Source organism: Acanthopagrus latus, chromosome 13, assembly GCF_904848185.1.
Source record: "Acanthopagrus latus isolate v.2019 chromosome 13, fAcaLat1.1, whole genome shotgun sequence".
Taxonomy (NCBI): domain Eukaryota; kingdom Metazoa; phylum Chordata; class Actinopteri; order Spariformes; family Sparidae; genus Acanthopagrus; species Acanthopagrus latus.
In genome coordinates this window covers 9,468,929-9,490,997 of record NC_051051.1, presented here as the reverse complement: position 1 = coordinate 9,490,997, position 22,069 = coordinate 9,468,929, and the positions used below count along the sequence as shown (strand labels likewise).

Below are 22,069 nucleotides of genomic sequence, written 5' to 3'. Positions count from 1 at the left end.
GGTGTTATAGAATATCTCTTTGGTGTTTTAAGGTATAGTAAAGTCTCATATCAATTTTCCAAACTGTAGATGTGATAATATTACTCTCTTGTTTCATGTCTAGTGGCTTGTGAAACTCATGGCGATGGTGTGAAGCCAAGCTATTTTTCTCTTCTTGAGGTATGTGACTTGTCTATTACATTAATAGCAACAAATGATACTTGTGATGTTCATGCATGTGATTAGATTAAGGTTTTTCTGAAAAGACTAACTATCCAGGAATCGCACCAAGAACCGCTAAATCTGTCATCAGACGTGGCATCTGTTGCACCACTAGCCCTAAATGCTGTGATACATGTGAAGAGCTGATTCCTCACAACATTTGACGTGAGCTAGGCTTAACACTGGTCGGAAGCTGTTTTTACAGAATTAGGTCTTACACAGCAAACCTATCAAGAGCTTTCCAGTTTCAGAAGATGTAAATGGTGGCAGACGAGTACGTTACAACAACGACGTAACGGAAGATCACATCTGCTGCCGTGACCCGAATTCGTATCAGAGTTACTGCGGCCACAACGCAAAGTACTAAACACTATACTAGACTGTGTGCCTTCTTTTAGTGATGTCATATTTTGAGCTCTGAATATTAAAAACACAGATGTGTTATCTGTAAGGGTATCCTGAATTATGTTTGTAAAAGCAGGTATTGCAAACGAAAAGTCCATTGTGCTATTTGTGTATTTGTGTGTGCTCACAGCGTTCAAGTACAGAGCTGCTTCAGAAGGTGTGTGAATTGGCGGTTTGGGGTGTTGAAGCTCTGGTGAAAGGTGTGGCTACACTGCTGCCCCAAGATAGCTCAGCAGTCATTGACTCTGCATTCATGCAGGTAGGCAGTTTAACTTTCTAACACTCAGCACTGTAAAAGATGCTGGTCAGAGTTCAGTTGGACATTTATCCATTGAACACCATACAAAGACAGGTGTTGCACTGAGTTAGAATCTCAACATTGTATTTTTAGGAAGAATGATGAGTGTTTAAGCGTTACTAAAACCTGTTCTGCTCTTGTTTTGATAGAAGTTTAGTCCCCTTGATGCATCGGCTCCCTCCTTATCTTCTCCAACATCACCAGAAGGAGAAAATGGAGACGATGAATTGACTAAAAAGGAAAAAGAAGCTGACACAAACACAGAATCAGATATTAAAGGTTCTCAACGTACACAGTCCACACGTGTGTTCTTGCTGGCCATAGACCTTCATCTTGAGCTAAACATTATCCACCACAGGGCTTCCCTCAAGTTACTGCAGCGGAATGCAGGTGAGACCCACTGGCACACTGACAATTGTACTCATTGGTTATTATCAAGAATGAATTAGCCTTTTGTTTACACTAAGTTTCTTCTGTATTTTACATGATAAAAATAGTGACATTTCCTGATCATGCACTTGCTGTTTTTTAACAAGGGTTGAGATCTCTGCTCATGCCTCATTGACACAAATAATGGGTCTAAATGTGACGGTTTGCTCTGAGACTTTGTCTGTTGTGTCTAGTTGGAGAGTCTAAACTGTTGGATCGGATCAAGAAGAACAAGGTGTCTAAAGCACTTTTCCTGATCCAGAAAGCCTTGCTGGTTTTCAACAGCACGGAGCCAAATACCAGCAACAACAAAACCAGTCTGAGGAGTCTGCTTGAGGTTGCACATGCACAAACTGTCACACTTTTTTAGACACTATCACAACTATGAATGTCATATAAAAAAAATCTTGATATATCATTGTAACATGTATGTTTTTGTATGTGTGTAAGTGTAAACCATGAAAAGAGATGCAAAATCAGTTTACATATCAGTAATGTGCTTAGAATACCATGTTAATAAGGCTTAATCATAATAAATACTGTAAATGAAAGGATATGTAGCCACTTTTACTGATGACTGATGATTTAGGCATGCTATCATTGAGTCAAATCAATATTCAAAGGGTCTCTCTTTGTGCTCTTGCTAGGAGGCCTCGACCCTTATAGAGAGAGCAGGTGTGGAGGAGAGAAAGCTGTTTCTCTCCACCACCAATGAGACTCCAGCTGAAAATAAGGACAACGAGATGAGGGGGGAAAAAGAAAACCCTCCACCTGCCCCCATCCTACTCTCACGAACTGACCACTCCTTAACCTTTGTCCCAGCACCTTATAACTTGGAGCAACAAGTGAGATTTGCTTTTAATTGTGTTGTTAATTTACTAAACTGACCAGAAGCAAATAATCCATCACAGTCTCTATACTTTTCATTGTTTTCTTTTCACTTGTGTCTTTCCAGGTGTGCTGGTACCAGCTCTGCGGCCATACAGCTGAGGGCATTAACTGGAAAGTCCGTCTTGGAGATTGCAGCCTGCCAGGAACTGGAAATATGGTACAATTGACCTCTTTCACAGGACAGATCGGACACATTTTGTTGTCTTGTTTGACCTGGTGCATTAGGTCTGACTTTGTTTGATTTAAGGTACCGGCAGTATCTGGTGAGTGTATGTTGAAGGCTGAAGGGCTGGAACCCAATCAGAAGTATGTGTTTGCTGTAGCAGCTTATGACAGCCAGGGAAAACTACTGGGCGACACAATAGGAGAGACAACATTCCCACTGCTGGCATCCATGCCGGTATCTCTGCTGTCCACGTGGGCTCACTTGGCACAGGTACACTACACACTAGTGAAAACTAATACCGAGTAGACACGTTGTACTAATTTATCAGTTCACTAGACATTTTGCAGGTGGTTACAAGTATGTTAAGATGCTTATTTTGGGTTGTCCTGGAAGCCAATCATTATGTATGTCTATGTTAGCTGACTCCATTGCTACTTACTTGCTCTCTGTTGGTTGAGTGGAGGAGGCACTGAGACGAGGCACTGTAGAATATGCCTGAAGTCACATCCTGTGGACTGTTGCGGAAAATCTAACACTGGTCCTTCACAAATAACTCCACAGTCCAGCAACATTAAACAACTTAAACAAACTGTCCACGGGCTTATTTAGGCAAACTGGAGAGATAGAGAAGGTCTATTTTTTCTCATTACAGTACAATCCACTTACAATTACAATAGATTAAAAAAAAACATGATTTATAGCTATCAGCACAGCGAAAGTATCATAGGCTTTTTCAAGTCTGCTGATTTGAGAGCATTTCAAAATTGAGAAATATGATAATATTTTTAATGATTGATTGTGAGTATATAGATTGGGATATTATTTTATTTCCAAATTGTTCACCCCTAGTTGTGGCCTTTTTTTTTTCTTTCTTAGGTGGCATTTCAAACAGAGCAGTATGCCATAGCAAAGAGAGCCTGCAGTGAACTGTGGAGCCACTACGCTCTCCCCGAGTCCAGTTCCCACAGCGCACAGGACAGACTCACTGCTACAGGGTGAGGAGGAGGACACATTCATACTGTTCAAGGCAAGGAGTTTGTATCTGTGTGCATTTACTAACCTCTTTTTATTCTATCCTATTTTGTCATACTGAAGGCTGCGTGTCCAGACCCTGCAACATTCCTCTGCTCACTTGTGTCAGTTGTTCCTCAATTCGATCTTCATTAAGACAGAGATTAACATTCAGCAGGGGGTGTTCTCCTGTGAATCATTCAGTGGACTGTTTATCTGGGAACAGGTAAATATAGAATCTGAATAGAGATGTATACAATAAGTGTGTACAGTGATGTTTTCCAAATTGAATGACTAACATATAAAAAGTGAGGCTAAACAGTTTGTTCGAAGTAACTTGAACATAAATAAATGATATGTTCATGTATGCAGGAAGACAGACTAGCAGAATGTGAGCAAATGCTGGTGGCCATGGACCTTGCACTGTGGTTGAATGATGGTAGCGCTGCCGTGAAAGCTGTAGTTAACTGTTACAGCCTCTTAGCACCGCTAATCTTCCATCAGATCACCTGTGACCCTGTTGTGCAGGTATGCAAAACCTCATTCATACGAGTCTTAAAATTCTGTGAGATAATAGATCGCTTTAATAATGCACAACTATGTGTTTATGGCTCTGTCTGTATCAGGTGTTAAAAAAATGCCTGATAGTTCTGGAGGTGAATTCAGGTCTTCTCAAGCAAAAATGGACTGGAAGCACCTCAGAGTCACTTTTGCACATGATAGCCTGCATCACCTACTACCTGTCAAAGGTGTGTCTGCATGTATATAATGTTCAGTTTATACTGTGAATGACGTTTCTTGAAAATATGAGCGGTGCATGCAAGAAATATCATATCTTAAACTCGACATTTGAAGACACACACAGCATATGTATTACTATACAGTAAATTGCTGTTCAGTATTAGATTACTGTCACTACTTGTTTAAAAATTGTTATGCTAGTTTACTTCCAGTACATTGATTCTCCCTTATACATTCAGAGTTTAATAGACACATTCACCTGTAGCAACTTAAAGCTCCCTGGTATCCCAAAAGACAACCAATCAGTAGCCTTGCACAAAATAATTTTCTCTGTTCTCCCTGATCAGGCATTACGTGTGCTCAGGGAGCATCAGATGGCTTCTGCGATGATGGAATGTGGTCGCAGGCTGCTCCAAGAGGTCTATGATGCCCAGCTGCAGATGGCTGTAAGGAAGAGTGGAACAGTATAGCCTTATGTCATGATTTATCCTCACTTTGAGAATTATGTTAGATAATGAAATAAAATCAATTTAGATTCTTTTCTATATTTCTATATTTACCTCCACAAAGGAGGTTGTGCTTTTGCCTGTGTCCATTGATTAGTTGGGTTGTCAGCAGGATTAATCAAAAAAAAAAAAAAAAATCAGGCTGGTATCTCTGAGCGAGTACAATGTGATATGGATCAAGTCAGAATCTAGCTGATTCAGATATGTTGATATTGTATCAGGCTTGATTGAATTAAGGGGACTGTTGGGTCTTGGCAGAGGTATGCACTCTACTCTGTGCCATTCTAGTTTTAGCCAATGAAGAATATTTTGCTCCATCATTCTAGTGTTTCTGTGTGTGTGTGTGTGTGTGTGTGTGTGTGTGTGTGTGTGTGTGTGTGTGTGTGTGTGTGTGTGTGTGTGTGTGTGTGTAGTCTAAGATAGATCATGCAGCAGTGGAGTGTGAAACGAATGTAAATATTCAGCTGAAGGCACTGCTTTGGAAGAACAAGCCAAGAACCACATCTGAAGCAGCTCTGTTAGCAGACAGTGGTAACACATGGAAGCATGCACATACACACACATTGGTCTCACTGATTTAAAAAAAAAAAAAAAAAGAAAATATATTGAAAGCAAGGTGGTTTTGAAAACAAGACATGTACAGTGTCTGATTTTTTATAATTGAATTGAATAATTGAACGTTTGCTGAAAATATGCTTGCTGGCTTTTATTCCAACATTGTGTTGTATACATTATGTTTTATAATAAACGTTTTATATGTATACTAATACACTAATACAAGATTTTCTTATTATGAAAATATGAATAATACTTTCTTATTCACCAAATCTTACACTGGATTATAACTCATCTCTTTAGCAAGACTCTGTTCCAAATATTTGATTACATTACTCAGCTGTCCGTTTAACGACTCTACACTATGTCAAGCATAATAGACAAACAATGTAGTTATACATATATCCAATTAGTATTTTTTCCTGAACTCCACATTGTATATGACTGTCTTTTTTTCTGCAGAGATTCCACGGCCACTGACTGGCTTTGAGGATCCCATCATACTGTATAATGTGATCACCAACAGCACATTAAAGGATGCCTATCAAGATGGTCAGCAATACACGCTCACAAACTTTTTCTCAATTAATGTCTAGTCTTGTTCACTGACCCCTGTGTTCTTGTGTATGTGTCCTTGATAGTGATGAAACTCAGACACAAGGCTCGTATTATTGAGTTTGCGGCACTCCTTCTTCAGAGAGCCATGGAAGAGGGCCACCCAGACCTTGTGTTAAAGTGGGGTCAAAGCATATTTAAACTTCTTTCCAGGTGTGCTTTTACTTTATACATCTCTTCCGGTAAAATTTCTGATTTCAGCTTTTTTTCATCATCATTTTACTTTCACACTCAAAGAATGCATTGCTGCCTGCTTTCTAGGAATCATACTTCACTTTATTATAGATAGTGGCTGCCTAAGCTGAGAAAGGCTTGACAGTATAAGAATGGTTCTGTCTTTGTCAGGCGTGACGAGGAAATACGACTGTCCACCAAATATTTGGAAGGAAACAGTCAGAGTAAAAGAAGAGGTAGTGCTCGGATTCCGAAAGAAATTGAACCACCTCTGGTAAAAATACAAATATGCAACTAAGATATGATGCAATGTTTATTAATAATTCAACATATCCACACTTGTTGGTATTTTTTAACATGTAATATAAATACTTTGCCCGGATTTTTTGTGGCAGAACAAGAACACACCTACTCATGATGACACAAGAAAGAAATCAAAACAGAAAAAACCACACAGCATGCTTCAGAGAGTGAGAACTAAGAGGTACGCTCTGTGTTTGTGTATGTGTTTATCTTTGGATACGTGTTGAATCACATTAACCACATGTGCACTGGACCTCTTGCGTGTGTGTAGGGATGTGAATGCTGTGGAGAACCTGCTAGCCATGATGTCATCTGTAGTGCAACGGCACAAGAAGCAGCTTCAGCTGAGGAACATGTGCTGTGAGGAGAGAGTGTGGAAGTCTAACCTCAACTACAGTGTGGCTCAAGCCCATTTAGCACTCCTTTACCAGGGCCTGGACCAACTGCACGGAGGAGCCCTGCAGGACAGGTGCACTCACAAGATATCAGCTACTTGACTTGATCTGTTCTTGGAACTATTTATCTGTTGCATCACTTTTATCAAATGGTCCAAGAGGTTGCTGAGTTTATGAGACAAACTGCTGATTGCTGATATGCTCCATGCAGGATAGTATCATTTTTGGGACAACAAATGTTGCCTTTGGAATCTGAACTCAAATGTTGTAGGATTTGTTGTCTTTATTTATATAATATGGGTACAGAATAGATTATTCAACATATATGGCATATTCATTTGTGTAGGCCTATCATACTCATACTATTTACTGTGTGTGCTTTGTTTCAGTTACAGCCAGTTAAATCCATTGTGTTTCTCTCTGGCCTACACTGGTGTCCTGGTGTGGAGGAACTCACAGCGGCAGCAGTTGTCTAAACATGAGGTTTTCACAGAGAGAGACACCTCGCATGCCAGTCTTGGGGACAACATGGCTGCACATAAAGACAGTAGCAGAAGTGAGGGTGAGGAAAATTGCACATTCTGAACATATATAAGGAAAAGTCACCTGATCTGCTTGTCATCACTTTCATCGTCTTTTCTTTCAGCTGTCAAAGTTGATGACTCTGTAACAGAGGAGGGTTGCAAGGAGGGAGAGGACTCATCTCAGACTGTGGAACAGCAGATTGAGATGCAGAGATGCACAGCTGCCTTGCTGCTTGACTCACTCAACAAAGCCGCTTTACATCTCCGACGGGCTATGGTGCTGTACACACTTACTTTACACACTTGTATTTTTCCACAGTGTGTTTACTCTATTGTTCAGTTACGTACTATACAATGTGCTATGTATGTGCTATTGACTTGACGTACTATGCACTAGACTGTATCTTATATGTCTGTTCTTCATATTTTGTAGGTGTTAGCCCATCGTGGCAGCCACTGGACCACTCTGCAGTGTGTGTGTCAGACTGTGTGGGACCAGAGCTGCAGAATCACTGTCCTAGTCCAGACAGCTGCTCAGCTTGAGCCTTCCTCCCCTATCACAGCAGACCAGCTGCATACCACCTTCACCCCGCTTCTGGTGCTGGCTACTGACCTTATCATGGACATGCTGGACAAACTAGGGGTAAGTGTCAGATACAACTAACAAATGTAGCTGCTAGGTTAAAAAAAACACACCTAATTGTTAATTTCTGAAGAATTATTAAAAAATAAAACATTTCAAAGTGTGTTGGAATAGATTGCCAGTGATTGCTGTGGTCACTACAGTCTGCATCTTGTTATCTGTGCTAATACAGCTACAAAGAGAAAATGACACGTTCCTATTAATGATTTTCATCTTCATCTTTTTTCCTACTAGCTGTGGAGTTTGTACGACAGTGACCTTACTGAGGAGGAGTTAGAGTCCAGTCTCCACTTCTCAGCCCCACTGGATGACACCACGCAGGTGGACCTGCGGTGGGTTCGCACATTGGTGTTGCACACTCTGGAGCGCCTCCATGATAGTGGAAAATGGGAAAGCCTGGCCCACTTTGCCCTAGTATTCAACTCACACACACGGTAAACAAGAATTTTTATTTGCAGTTGTTTAGACTATGTTCCTGACATAAAACACCGAGAAACACTTAGTAAACATACTGAGTAGATTTGAACACAAAGGACTGCTCTTTTTAATATCATGCATCGTGTGAGTGTGTGTGTGTGTGTGTGTGTGTGCATTTGTGCTTGTGTGTATGTGTGTGTGCCCGAATCTGTCTATCCCAGAGAACGTTATGCTTTGATAATAACGCCTCTACTAGTCCATGCTCAGAGGAGGCTGCTTGAAAGGATTACTTCTTTCGGAGGACCTGCTGTCCCACAACCGCACCACATCAAGACACAAAAGGCCACTGGCAAGCAGGTAGCACAAACCTCGAACCTGTGTTGATTGTAGAGATCTTCTGTGGGGCCAGGTTAAAATGTGTGTGAGGCATCCACATTTTAGAATTTGTGGCTTCTTTGCTGCAACACCCATTTTTGAAGCATTGCTTTTGCTGATATTGAGCTTCACTGGAAATCATTTACTGGTAACCTGCATAATGAGATCATGATAACCTGCGTAATTGCCATAAAATACAGTTATTACCTTTCATTAATTTCTTTTAATATCTTCACTACATATACAGTGATACAAGAGTCTAGACAGACATGGATGTAAACTGCAATTTGACTGGTTGGTAGAGGTGTACAACTACAACAATGCACATTTTTTTTTCTCCACAAAAATGCAGTTAAGTCAAAAAACTGAAATCTGATGATAATGTCTTCAGAGCCTGTATAGTTACATTCAGCACCATACATTTTGTTTGCTTTATTGAAAGTGTAATAACTAATTAATCTATCTATTTTGCAAACACTTATGTACTGTCTGTATTGTACTAAATGTGTGTATACTGTGTGTTGTTTTCTTTCCAGGTAAATTACAGGAGCTATGCAGGCTCCCAGCTGCTCAGCGGTTGGACCCCTCATCCTGCACAGCAACAGCCCATTTGCAAACAAGCAACACTCAGAAACTCCACTCATTGCGACGCAGTTGATCTTAAAGGTTTGAATGGCCAGCCTCTTGTCATGTCATGTCAAAACATTTCAATCACACAAACAATTGTTTGGAGGCAGAAGTACTTGATACTGGCTGGCCTACAAGTGAAATGTTCCAAGTATTAAAAAATAGCATGGTGGAACGATGTGAAACTAAATGATTAACTGCAAAATTACCAAAATGTATGTAGCTGAAAATGCAAAGATGAGAAAGGTTGTGTTTGCATGTATGATGTTTTAATGCATGTATGTGTCTAAGCTGCAGAGATCCAGCACGCCATGTCCCTTGTGTGCGTTCCTCTGGATGTAGAAGACACACTGAGCTGTTACCGTCAAGCACTTGAGAGGAGACCACATTGTCTTCAGGTCTTCCAGCATAGTCGTTCATTACTGCTGCTGCTTCAGGCACACACACAGCCCTGTGAGTTCAGTGACAATTGAATGAACACACCCACACCCACACACACACACACACACACACACACACACACACACACGTACTGACACAACAACAGTTTGAAACTCTGTGCCCATGTCTCTCCAGGCTTTGCAGCACAGTCTCAGCACTGTCAGAGCAGAAGTCTCAGCCATTCTGCGAGTCTGGTTGATTTCAGTCCTGTAGTTATTGCTACTCCAAACATCCAACCTTGTGACCTGACAGAGGAGGACTACAGCAGTGCAAGTGCTCTCTACAGCCTCCCTATCAGCCCTGACCACATTCCGACTGTCATTGCTGCATACTCCACCTCCATTAGTAAGAGCAGAACATACTTCTATAGCACACTGTATGTAAACACAGAAGTACTGACAAAGGGCCAATAGGTGGGGCACTGAGTTTAATGTGTTAGCCAGAGCACTAGTACAGTGCAACACAAGAATTATGATTTGTGTGATAATTTGTGTTACTTCATGCTTCTACTACACTGACTTTCAGGGGGAAATATTGTAGTTTTTACTTCATCGTATTTATTTTACTCTTTACAGTTACTAATTACTTGTCACATAAAAACATGTAGTATTGTGTGCTTTTATGATATAATACAGTACAATATCACTTAAGTATCCACTAGTATGCAAAGTATCCAAAGCCACATTGATTAGCATTAGAAATCTCCTACATGATACAACACTTTCAAAGGAACCTTTCTGCATATGGAGTATTTTTGATAGCAAGTACATTATAAGATTTCTGTACTTTTACTTGAGTAAAATTTTTAATTCAGGATTTATATATGTGATTATTTTAGACAATGTGTGTAGTATTTAGGGGCTTAATGAATAATGATCTGAAACTAAGAATCCCTAATTGATTCAGGGAGCAGCTCCACATTTACGGTTTCTACTGCTGCCCAGATCGGACAAACCAAACACTGGCTCTGTCGAGAGCCTTTTGTGGTTTTAGCAATTCTAGCACCAATTGTAGCATTATTGTGGATCCCACCCCAGGTATTTTAAGAGTAGAAGAACCACGAGAAGAACACACATTACCAGAGCTAGTGTGTCAGTAAACAGTTTGAGTCAAGCATAGAGAACGCCACCATCAAAGCCAACCAAATCAGAGGCAGAGTGAGGTGGGTCTGCTAGAAATGTGGTAGGATCCATAATAACGCATCACCCTAAGGGAAGGTGAGGTTAGGGGTATTCACCAGGCCACAATCTCCAACCTTGTCACTAGATGCAGCTAAATCCTTTATGCTAGACGTGTAATTGCAGGTATTGAGCATTTCCTCTGCCAATTCATATCAACTTTTCCTCAGAATATCTCCAGGCCAACAGTCATGACTCCCTCAGAGTTCTGGCCCTGCATGAAATGGGAAACCTACAGTTCTTCAATAGAAACACACGGTGAGAATCTGCTGAGTGTGCATGTATGTGTGGAATCTAGCTTGCAGTATTTTATTGCATGCATTTACCTGTAATTATACAGCAGATTTATACAAGCTGAGCTTTTCATGGTTTTCCTCACAATCTTATGATAGTTTAATTCCTGCCTTTTTATTTCTCCAGGGCTGCACACTCATGCTGGAGTAAAGCTGTAGATTGTGCCTTACAGAGTTCAAGCGCTGTTGAGAATTGGGATGGTGTGTCCTTTGGGGATGGCTCCCTGCAACAAACCCTGAAACGGGCTGGCATTTGGGGATGTCTGCAAGCTGCTGTGCTCACTTCTAAGATTGCACAGTAGGTTTCAGGGAGTTTCATAATTGATTTGATTTGTGTGTGTTGTGGGTTGTGAGCATATACCTTTGTATCTCATCCTCAAGGATGTATTTTGATCTGCAGGTATGTCCTCACTTCTGACATCAGCCGTCGCACAAGGTGTTGCCTCTTGTCTGCTCACCTCTTTAAGGTAATACTATCTCTTTTCCATCTTTCTCCTCACAAACACGATTTCTCCTGTTTTGTTTTGTTTTTTTGCTTTGTTTTTTGCTCTCATGACTGTATACTATAAGTTTTATTGAATGTTTGTGCACATACATTCTGACATGCTTGTGTTTGTGACCCACTGTGCTAGTGTGTACTGTGTTGCTCCCTGGCTCAGCCCCAGGCCGACCTCCAGTATGCCGATTACATCATTGGCGATGAGCTGCTTCCTGGGGTCGACCTTTTCTCTGAATCCCACAGAGTTCACCTTGGCACCACTGTAGCCAGCCTTAACTTCATCTGTTATTGGCTTTTCAGCACAGGCTACTACATCACGGTACGCACATCAGCACTGTCTGTCATGCAATGCTCAGCTGAAACTAAACTGACTTAGTGTTGAATCATCTTTGTATTTCAGATACTGCCCATGCTTGCCCTTTACATCCATTTTGTAGGGACTATATGCAGAGATGTTAGACGCACTGTTGAGGGCAGAATACTGAAGGTCAGCATTTGTGTTGTCTTTTGTATATAAGTGTAAAAGTTTTTCCTGTTGGGATTCTGGTGGAGTTTTTAATCTGTGTTGATATTTGCTACAGATTCGTGCCCTGACTAAACTGTGTCTGTTTAGTGAAGCTGTAAAGGAATCAGTTCAGCTCACACAAGGAAGAGGTGTCCTTCTGCCTCATGGACACTGCATCACCAAAGACCATCTCCAAGTATGAACACACACACATGAATGCAAGCAAGTGGTAGTGTTAGAATAATTGGCTCTCTCTATTGGTGACAAACTCTTTTCACATTTTTACTTAAAATTCTGACCTTGTGTTCTTATGCTGTGAATCAGAGTCTTTCATGGGATCTGTTAGTAGATGGGTCGTTCACCTGTAACCCTCTTGCAGAGATCTGTCTAACTGTTAATCTGGATTTTCAAACTGTAGTGGGGGACCAAGTATTTCTGTAACAGTGTCATGTTGGGCTTTGCAAAATATTCATTATTGTGTTGGCACGCTGCAGTATTGAAAGCTTTTTTGTTTGGTCAATGAAATGTAAGAAAATGTTCTCAAATATCTTGTTCTGTTTACAGCCAGAGGATACAGAATAGAAGAGTAACAATTTCAGAAAATATTTAAATTTAACGATGATAATTTTTACCTTTATTCCTTCAAAAATCACTTAAGCCATTGAATCAATCATCGAAACACAGTAGTTGGTGATGAATTTAATAGTTGCTGATTAATTAAATAATAATGGATATATAGTTGAAGCTCTACAATGTTATTGTTGTTGTTTATACATGCCATCATGTGAATGATTATTACAAACTGTGCTTATTGTGCAGCCTGTGAAGACGTTCTACAATAACAAGTCTCTTGTGGACAATGCTGAGGTAATTTCTATGTAAGATTTCTTCATCACATAAATGTTTCTTAAAAGTACGTACCATACTGCCACAGTTTAAATGGTGCAGGTACAATTGTCATTGCTATTAATAAAACATGACAGAATCACCTAATTTCTAAACCTGATGCCTCACAATTTAACCTTCACCTTTGAGACTTTCAAAGACATCAGTCCAAACCAGCCAAGTACATTCATGTGAATGCACTAACTCAAATATACACACATAGATACTGACATACCATTCCAGCAAGAGGCAAAAAAGCCATACTACCTGTTCCTTGTCTCTGTGTTGCTGTTTCAGCTGTTTCAGCTTAACAGATTAAGAAATGAATGTAGTTTTTTCAACTCTTACTAAACCTGCTTGCTAAATTCAGTTTCTTGTGAGTTTAATATCTCTGTATTTTGTGCTTGTGGTCAGGCTTTGGAAGATCTCGTGAACTGTGACCTTGCTCCAGAGGTCCGCACACTCTATGGATCTACATTGTGTGTCCGTTTCAACCTTGCTCGTATTCAGTTAGTCCTGGCGCTCAGCGGCACTTTACATGGCCCTCCCGTGCCAGGTCAGTAAGCAAGAGCACATTACAACATATTTTTGTTATTTATGTTATCTTTTATTTAAGTGTATTGAACCCAAAGAGACTGTCTCACAAATAAACATGTCTGGCTACTTTCAAATCAAATCAAATACATTTTCAACACCTCAGGAAGAGCCACAGATGAGTGATGCCTCTCCCAGGACAGACAGACTTCTTACACTTTTTATTTTTATCTGTTGTTTAATAATGGTAATAATGGTTTATTTCTTAAAAGTATCTTAATGTCTTCCAGATTCTGTTGAAGGAGAAACTTGTGTCAGCAAAACAAGTTGTTCAGTGAACTCAAAACAGCACGAAAAAGACACACTGGACTCTGAGAGCTCTTGTCTGAACACAGAAGAGCCAAAAGTGCTGACACTTGATAGAGAGAAGGAAAAGCTCACTCCGGGAAGGATTAAGGTAAGACTTCTTAGAAATGTCCCATTAGATCTTCATTACTTGAGGAGTTTGCTACTTACTGTAATTTCTGCATTGAACTTGTGTATAAGTTTTTTGTGTTAACTTGTCTATATCCTTCATCTCCTCTGGTTTAGTTCTTTCTGCTAGAAAGTGTGTCCTCCTTGTTGAGCTTGGCTTCACAGCAGCTCACATCTCAGTCATGCAGCACAATAGAGAACCTGGAACTGACAATAGAGTCCAATCTACTGAAGGCCAAAATGTACTTGCAGCAAGGACATGCTGCACTTAGGTACAGTATTGCAGCTTATAGATGAATACTGTGTGTATGTTAAGCTGCTTATGTTTTTTATTTCCTAACTGTCCTAACCATTTTAACACCCTCATTCAGTTCTAAGATGGCAGTTTCTTCCTTGGGGCTGCTGCAGACATCTCCTGTAATCATCAGAGGATCCATACCTGGCCCTCAGAACCCTGTGTCTGAGCTACCAAACACCAGGACAAGAACTGAACAAGTACAGTTGATTGTTTATATATATTAGCTGCAAAATCAAATAAGTTGACTTTTGTCCAAACATCATGCATATACAATCCATATCACTTTACTATTTGGTAAACATTAAAGAACACAACTTTACAACCAGCAAAACCACCTGCAATCAACTGTACACAAAAACAAAATGAAATTAGATGTATGTGTGGAAATGTCCTAAATTAAACATTAAGATTTATCATTTTTTCCCACTTCGTAACATACATTTCTGTATAGAGGTTGACTTTTAATAAACTTTTTCTCACAGATCTTCACAACATGCATGTTATCGCAACAGTTATAATGGTGATTTATTGTACATGGGGTATGCATGTTTTAAATCCTGTCTACAGGGTTCTGAAGGTTGCAGAGTTTCAAAACCCCTGATTGAAGACTGTCCCAGAGTAGTCGAGGCCATTGAGAGAATTGGATATTTTCTGTGGCTGCGATGTCGCCTGGCTCTGGTTCGCAGCCTGGCTGCAAACATCCCTGACTCTGCTACCCTTTTCGAAGGTCTGTTTCATTGTGGTGCTAATCTAGTTTCCTGAGTGTTGTATAGGCTAAAACAGTTCAACTAATATCACGGTCATTACTTTTGATTAAATGTTGATATTCTTCCCTCCTATGCTAAATGGTACAGATACACACAATACTATACCTTTTGCTTTCACAGTGTTTGACATAAAAAGGCTGAATGTCATGTGCACAGTACCAGAAGTTTGAAGCATGAGAAAATTGAAAAGGAAAATATTTTCAGCTCCTTCAAATGTCTAGCCAATGGTATTCGTTATCTGCCAAGGTTGTTTATAAAATGATAAATATTAGAATTATTATTATTATCATCTGTGTTTTTTTGTGCACATGTGTGTATGTGTATGTCCGTGTGTGTGTATTTTGAAGGCAAGAACATTCATGAAGAGGCAGCCTGGGTGTTACAGGAGGGTCATCATGAATGTGCCCAAAGAGGAGAACTCGATTTTGAAGCCCTTTTGTTGGTCGAAGGTGCAGAATTAGAAGCACAGAGAGGCAAAACTGATGACAGCTTGGCAATGCTGCAGGTACGAACACATAAACACAGCCATTTTTGTTACTTTATGTTAAACATAAGATATAGGCGGTAGCATCCTGACCCTTGGCTTCACACACTAGCCCTTGGTTCGTGGAATGTCACCTCTCTGTGCTTGAAGTGATATATTTCAAGCTTTGAATAAATTTTAACTGATGTGTTACAGAAAACAATAATGTTCATCGGAGGGCTCATCGAGTGCTGCTTTGTATGTTCTTGAGCTGGAAATTTAGCTTCTCAAAGATATTTATCGCGTAACATTATCAAGAATAGGATTCCTTGCTAGCTGTCACAGCTTCTGCCACTAGCCCTACCTTCAGCGATTTCACCTCATAATCACATCCAAAATGAATAAACTCTATTTACAATATTCTGACCTTTGACCTTATGTCAAATCACTCCCTTGATAGGTCACTTCATCATTGTCTTTGCATCTTCTGCCTCATACCTTACTCTATCACAGGAACACATTTGGTTACATTTCACTGCAGCAATATGGCGAAATCTCACCTCAAAAATGAATACTCCAGGATCCTGACCTTTGCTCTGTATATTCTTCAGCTTGAAATGTAGCTTTTCAAAGATAATTATGGAACAACCGGATTCCTTGTTGGCTGTCACTGACGACTTTTGACGGCTTCTACTCATTGTTGAAAGGCCTATTAGGTATCAGTTGGAGTTTTTCCAGTTGTAAATGTCCTTCGGTGTACAGTATGTAAAGTGGCAGCTTTGACAAGAGGCCCAAGTGCTTCACACAAAAGGGTACTAAAGGGAACATTGAGCTAGCCAGGAGTCGAACCTAGAATCTTCTGATCCGTAGTCAGACGCGTTATCCATTGCGCCACTAGCCCTGCGTTCAGCCATAGCTAACACCTCAAAAATGAATAAACTCCAGTATCCTGACCTTTGACCTTATGTCTAATCAATATCTTCATAAGGTAGTTCATTGTCTTTGCATCTTCTTCCTGATGCCTTACTCTATCAAGCGATTAGAATGTGGGGTTTTTCAGAGTAAATGTATGGAGAGCTGTCTAGTTACAAAATGTCTACATTGAAGCGCAGGCTGGAGTGAGTTTCAGCAAAGATATTAGAGAGCTTCCACTTGCAAGGGCTGCCGTGACCCGGATTCGAACCGGGGTTGCTGCGGCCACAACGCAGAGTACTAACCACTATACGATCACGGCCTCTTTTGCCACCCAGCAGCTTCTTGTTTTAGTGTGTCCCTGCTGTGAAACGGTATGTTTTGAATTTTGAATATCTAAAGTGATGTGTCATAGAAGACAATCAAGGTCATCAGAGGGCTCATGGAGTGCCGCTCTGTATATTCTTCAGCTTGAAATGTAGCTTTTCAGAGATAATTATGGAACAACAGGATTCCTTGTTGGCTGTCACTGACGACTTTTGACGGCTTCTACTCGTTGTTGAAAGGCCTATTAGGTATCAGTTGGAGTTTTTCCAGTTGTAAATGTCCTTCGGTGTACAGTATGTAAAGTGGCAGCTTTGACAAGAGGCCCAAGTGCTTCACACAAAAGGGTACTTGAGCTAGCTAGGAGTCGAACCTAGAATCTTCTGATCCGTAGTCAGACGCGTTATCCATTGCGCCACTAGCCCTGCATTCAGCCATAGTTAACACCTCAAAAATGAATAAACTCCGGTATCCTGACCTTTGACCTAATGTCTAATCAATTTCTTCATAAGGTAGTTCATTGTCTTTGCATCTTCTTCCTGATGCCTTACTCTATCAGGTGATTAGAATGTGGGGTTTTGCAAAGTAAATGTATGGAGAGCCGTCTAGTTACAAAATGTCTACATTGAAGCGCAGGCTGGAGTGATTTTCAGCAAAGATATTAGAGAGCTTCCACTTGCAAGGGCTGCCGTGACCCGGATTCGAACCGGGGTTGCTGCGGCCACAACGCAGAGTACTAACCACTATACGATCACGGCCTCTTTTGTCACCCAGCAGCCTCTTGTTTTAGTGTGTCCCTGCTGTGAAACGGTACGTTTTTGAATTTTGAATATCTAAAGTGATGTGTCATAGAAGACAATCAAGGTCATCAGAGGGCTCATGAAGTGCCGCTCTGTATATTCTTCAGCTTGAAATGTAGCTTTTCAAAGATAATTATGGAGCAACAGGATTCCTTGCTGGCTGTCACTGACGGCTTCTGCTTGTTGTTGAAAGGCCTATTAGGTATCAGTTGGAGTTTTTCAGTTGTAAATGTCCTTTGTTGCACAGTATGTAGAGTGGCAGCATTGACAAGAGGACCAAGTTCTTCACACAAAAGGGTACGTCGAGCTAGCCAGGAGTCGAACCTAGAATCTTCTGATCCGTAGTCAGACGCGTTATCCATTGCGCCACTAGCCCTGTTTTCAAACCTCATTAACACCTCGAAAATGAATAAACTCCAGTATCCTGACCTTTGCCCTAATCGGGTCGATTATTGTCCCGATTTCCCCCTTATGATCAAAGCCAGCAAAGGCCCGATTATTTGATGTTTGCAAAGGACATCGCATCTGATTTTCCTGTGGTTTGGGGTGTATTAAGAGTGATTTTGTCTGGTCAGATCCGCTCGGAAGGCGTCGGAACGAGAGATCATTAATAATGAACATGGTTAATATTTGCAACTATAAATCCTGTTGTGTGCGGGGTGTTGTGAGTGGAGCCGAGCATGCACAGCGTGTGATGTCATGTATACCGGACCAACAGCCAATCAAGACGCCAGGCTGTGTTTCTCCGTCAGCCTTTTATTTACCTGTTGTCATGGTGACTCGCAGTACCGGGGGCCAGAGCGAACAGTGCTGTTCTCGAAGCTATCTGTAACACTTGTGACAATTTTTACTCACCTCCAACTCGTGCTGTAATGCATACCGCCCACACTCTCTCCGTCTCCATGACTTTTTCCATAGTCGTTTTGTTTTGGTTTTGTCTTTTTCAGCCTAAAACAACCACCACTGTATCTTCCGCTTCGTCCGCCATGTTTGTTTACACTGAAGTCACGTTCAACCACGCAAGATTTGTAATATTGAGTGTGAAGAACCTGATACTCTGGTGAAGAATCTGTTAGTGTGTGGTGTGCACTACGGAGAACATCACACACTATAAGATCAGCAGAGAGAGATTGTGTGCGATCTGTCTTTTGTTATCATCAAGTGTGTGGTCTCCTAATCTGTGAAGGTTTGAAAAATCCTGTAGTGTGTACCCGCCTTTACTCTATCAAGCGATTAGAATGTGGGGTTTTGCAGAGTAAATGCACGGAGAGCCGTCTAGTTACAAAATCTCTACGTTGAAGCGCAGGCTGGAGTGAGTTTCAGCAAAAAACAGAGAGCTTCCACATGCAAGGGCTGCCGTGACCCGGATTCGAACCGGGGTTGCTGCGGCCACAACGCAGAGTACTAACCACTATACGATCACGGCCTCTTTTGCCACCCAGCAGCCTCTTGTTTTAGTGTGTCCCTGCTGTGAAACGGTATGTTTTTGAATTTTGAATATCTAAAGTGATGTGTCATAGAAGACAATCAAGGTCATCAGAGGGCTCATGGAGTGCCGCTCTGTATATTCTTCAGCTTGAAATGTAGCTTTTCAAAGATAATTATGGAACAACCGGATTCCTTGTTGGCTGTCACTGACGACTTTTGACGGCTTCTACTCATTGTTGAAAGGCCTATTAGGTATCAGTTGGAGTTTTTCCAGTTGTAAATGTCCTTCGGTGTACAGTATGTAAAGTGGCAGCTTTGACAAGAGGCCCAAGTGCTTCACACAAAAGGGTACTAAAGGGAACATCGAGCTAGCCAGGAGTCGAACCTAGAATCTTCTGATCCGTAGTCAGACGCGTTATCCATTGCGCCACTAGCCCTGCGTTCACCCATAGCTAACACCTCAAAAATGAATAAACTCCAGTATCCTGACCTTTGACCTTATGTCTAATCAATATCTTCATAAGGTAGTTCATTGTCTCTGCATCTTCTTGTTTTAGTGTGTCCCTGCTGTGAAACGGTATGTTTTGAATTTTGAATATCTAAAGTGATGTGTCATAGAAGACAATCAAGGTCATCAGAGGGCTCATGGAGTGCCGCTCTGTATATTCTTCAGCTTGAAATGTAGCTTTTCAAAGATAATTATGGAGCAACAGGATTCCTTGTTGGCTGTCACTGACGACTTTTGACTGCTTCTGCTCGTTGAATGGCCTATTAGGTATCAGTTGGAATTTTTCATGTGCACAGTATGTAGACAAGGCATTGACAAGAGGACCAAGTGCTTCACAATAAAGGGTACTAAAGGGAACATCGAGCTAGCCAGGAGTCGAACCTAGAATCTTCTGATCCGTAGTCAGACGCGTTATCCATTGCGCCACTAGCCCTGCGTTCAGCCAGGTCTGAACAGCTGACTCCTCACATCATTTGATGTGAGCTATGCTAAGAATTGAAGCTGTTTTTTTTTCCTGAAAGGCACTTTGAATATTGGACTTGCACAGTAAAATTGTCTTCAAGTTACAAAATGTCTACATTAAAGCACAGGCAAAGATACCAGGGAAGTTCCTCTTGTAAGTGCTGCCGTGACCTGGATTCCAACCGGAATTGCGACCGCCACAATGCAGAGTACTAAACACTATATGATCACGGCCTCTTTCTAGACCCAGCAGCCTCTTGTTTTAGTGTGTTCCTGCCATGAAATGGTATGTTTTGAATTTTGTATGCCGTAACTAATGCGTCATGTCTTGTTTCTGTGTTTTTCTGATGTGTCATAGACGATGAAGTCATCAGAGGGCTCATCAAGTGCTGCTCTATATGTTCTTCAGCTGGAAATGTAGCTTTTTGCCAGGATTTAAACCATGAATCTTCTGATCAATCCAAGCCATTGCTTTTTTATTCACGCCCCCCATATACAGTGATTTCTGTAATCCTGGTTCTCATAGGATTTCATGCAACTCCGTCTTTATTTATGAATTATCAAAATCCCACACATAATATCTCTGTTTGTTTATATTGTCTTCATTATAGTCACTGTTAGTTTATTGTTTATTGTCTTCAGTGTATTCACCTTATTCACCAAGACAAATTCCTCATTGGCGTAAAATCCTTCTTGGTAATAAATCTGTTTCTGATTCTGATCCTGATTCTGATCTTGCCAGGGTGATTTTATAGCAGTGGGGACATTCTCATTTTTTCCAACATTACTCATCTTTATGCTTTTGAACAGGACGCCGTCAGCCTGCTTACAGGACGGACATGCATGCCATCATCATCCAGTTTGATTCTGGCACGGGCCGCTTTAATACTTAGTGACCTAAGAGGGGTACAGAGCATCACTCTTCTAAAACTGACACAGAGTCTGCTGAAACAGCAGGTACACAAACACACAAACATACATACCACCGTCCACATACAGCATACATACCACCAGTTGGTATTAAAAAAAGTATGCAAAACTCAGAACATACATTTATTCCCTCTGTCTACATTTCTTTCAGCTGTGTGTTTTCGGTCAGAGAGTGGTTGATGGAAAAATTTGTTTCCCTCCTCCTGAGCCCAACAACATCTACCTCCCTCATCTCAACTTACTGGAAAAGGTCACTTTGCAAATTGGTAAATAAAGCACTTGACATTTTCTTCCATTTTTGAAACAAGAGAATCTGCAGTAGCAGCTCTCGGAGGCTGCATATATACTTGTCTTAGAAGGCTAATATATTCACAGGTATAATGTTAAGATGTTTTGATGTTAAGCCAGTCATTTAACCTGTCAAATTTTGTCAGTGCCAAAGGTGCCATCTTGTGATTGCTTGTTTTGTCCGACGTCCAAATCCAATAATCCATTATACTATTTGGATGGTTTGGTTTATAAGATGTAAAGAAATGAATCAATCATTATGATTATTATATTCATGTTTTTTTTAATTGACTATTCACTAGCCTTTTGTCAGTAAAGATGCTTATCAGCTGTTACTGTATAACTTTACATTAATCTATCTTGGACTTTCCCTGCAGGTCACATCCTGTCTTCGAGCAATGTGGAAATGCCGGTCTCTGCTCATTCATCGCAACCCACTTCCAGGCTGTGCTCGCACATGTCCACCCAGCTCGAGAGAGACTCTCAAGCACCAGTTCCCTCTCTGAGCGACCCAAGCACCTCCACTCCTACAACCCCCCAATGCTCAGCCAGAGAGCCAGAATAGAATGAAACTTATAATGTCTTGTGTTAGCACCTATCTAACGAAAGACAGAGCTGGATGCTGAAATCATAACAGTTAGAACTAAATGAATCTTAAGATATTTGCAGGGCCAACTCCGTAATGTATTAAAATGGCATGGCTTTGTCAGATGTTTAGTGATGAATATGCTGAATGCAGTCATACAATATTCATGGTGATCATAATATGATGAAATAAAACTTCAGTTCTTCTGTTATGTTTAA

At 40.8% G+C, this 22,069-nt stretch overlaps 1 protein-coding gene and 8 non-coding genes across 11 annotated transcripts in view; 1 reads left to right on the top strand and 8 right to left on the bottom strand.

Annotated features, from left to right (window-relative positions):
* Positions 1-22,069, top strand: part of LOC119031922 (cilia- and flagella-associated protein 54-like) — a 27,886-nt gene extending 5,817 nt beyond the window's left edge. The window contains exons 16-57 of one of the 3 annotated variants that reach the window (XM_037120719.1): positions 104-159; positions 737-865; positions 1,054-1,294; positions 1,528-1,670; positions 1,981-2,178; positions 2,289-2,381; positions 2,472-2,660; positions 3,267-3,385; positions 3,486-3,627; positions 3,774-3,929; positions 4,028-4,150; positions 4,490-4,588; positions 5,062-5,179; positions 5,666-5,755; positions 5,845-5,971; positions 6,164-6,266; positions 6,388-6,476; positions 6,567-6,764; positions 7,080-7,252; positions 7,337-7,491; positions 7,648-7,857; positions 8,092-8,291; positions 8,496-8,631; positions 9,186-9,315; positions 9,574-9,729; positions 9,853-10,062; positions 11,066-11,153; positions 11,316-11,486; positions 11,589-11,655; positions 11,821-12,006; positions 12,088-12,174; positions 12,269-12,388; positions 13,012-13,059; positions 13,492-13,633; positions 13,902-14,068; positions 14,203-14,357; positions 14,457-14,580; positions 14,951-15,110; positions 15,498-15,655; positions 20,858-21,004; positions 21,129-21,243; positions 21,643-22,069. In XM_037120719.1, the coding sequence (XP_036976614.1) occupies positions 104-159; positions 737-865; positions 1,054-1,294; positions 1,528-1,670; positions 1,981-2,178; positions 2,289-2,381; positions 2,472-2,660; positions 3,267-3,385; positions 3,486-3,627; positions 3,774-3,929; positions 4,028-4,150; positions 4,490-4,588; positions 5,062-5,179; positions 5,666-5,755; positions 5,845-5,971; positions 6,164-6,266; positions 6,388-6,476; positions 6,567-6,764; positions 7,080-7,252; positions 7,337-7,491; positions 7,648-7,857; positions 8,092-8,291; positions 8,496-8,631; positions 9,186-9,315; positions 9,574-9,729; positions 9,853-10,062; positions 11,066-11,153; positions 11,316-11,486; positions 11,589-11,655; positions 11,821-12,006; positions 12,088-12,174; positions 12,269-12,388; positions 13,012-13,059; positions 13,492-13,633; positions 13,902-14,068; positions 14,203-14,357; positions 14,457-14,580; positions 14,951-15,110; positions 15,498-15,655; positions 20,858-21,004; positions 21,129-21,243; positions 21,643-21,830 (5,906 nt within the window). In that variant the 3' untranslated portion in view covers positions 21,831-22,069. Of the gene's footprint in view, positions 1-103; positions 160-736; positions 866-1,053; positions 1,295-1,527; positions 1,671-1,980; positions 2,179-2,288; positions 2,382-2,471; positions 2,661-3,266; positions 3,386-3,485; positions 3,628-3,773; positions 3,930-4,027; positions 4,151-4,489; positions 4,589-5,061; positions 5,180-5,665; positions 5,756-5,844; positions 5,972-6,163; positions 6,267-6,387; positions 6,477-6,566; positions 6,765-7,079; positions 7,253-7,336; positions 7,492-7,647; positions 7,858-8,091; positions 8,292-8,495; positions 8,632-9,185; positions 9,316-9,567; positions 9,730-9,852; positions 10,063-11,065; positions 11,154-11,315; positions 11,487-11,588; positions 11,656-11,820; positions 12,007-12,087; positions 12,175-12,268; positions 12,389-13,011; positions 13,060-13,491; positions 13,634-13,901; positions 14,069-14,202; positions 14,358-14,456; positions 14,581-14,950; positions 15,111-15,497; positions 15,656-20,857; positions 21,005-21,128; positions 21,244-21,642 lie in introns of all 3 variants that reach the window. The other 2 variants (XM_037120720.1, XM_037120718.1) reach the window with 2 other exon arrangements.
* trnar-acg lies at positions 16,442-16,514 on the bottom strand. Its single transcript has one exon. It is a non-coding gene; the product is annotated as a tRNA-Arg (tRNA).
* Positions 16,776-16,847, bottom strand: trnah-gug. The gene has a single exon. It is a non-coding gene; the product is annotated as a tRNA-His (tRNA).
* Positions 17,202-17,274, bottom strand: trnar-acg. Its single transcript has one exon. It is a non-coding gene; the product is annotated as a tRNA-Arg (tRNA).
* Positions 17,536-17,607, bottom strand: trnah-gug. Its single transcript has one exon. It is a non-coding gene; the product is annotated as a tRNA-His (tRNA).
* trnar-acg lies at positions 17,953-18,025 on the bottom strand. The gene has a single exon. It is a non-coding gene; the product is annotated as a tRNA-Arg (tRNA).
* On the bottom strand, positions 19,004-19,075 carry trnah-gug. The gene has a single exon. It is a non-coding gene; the product is annotated as a tRNA-His (tRNA).
* On the bottom strand, positions 19,442-19,514 carry trnar-acg. Its single transcript has one exon. It is a non-coding gene; the product is annotated as a tRNA-Arg (tRNA).
* On the bottom strand, positions 19,946-20,018 carry trnar-acg. Its single transcript has one exon. It is a non-coding gene; the product is annotated as a tRNA-Arg (tRNA).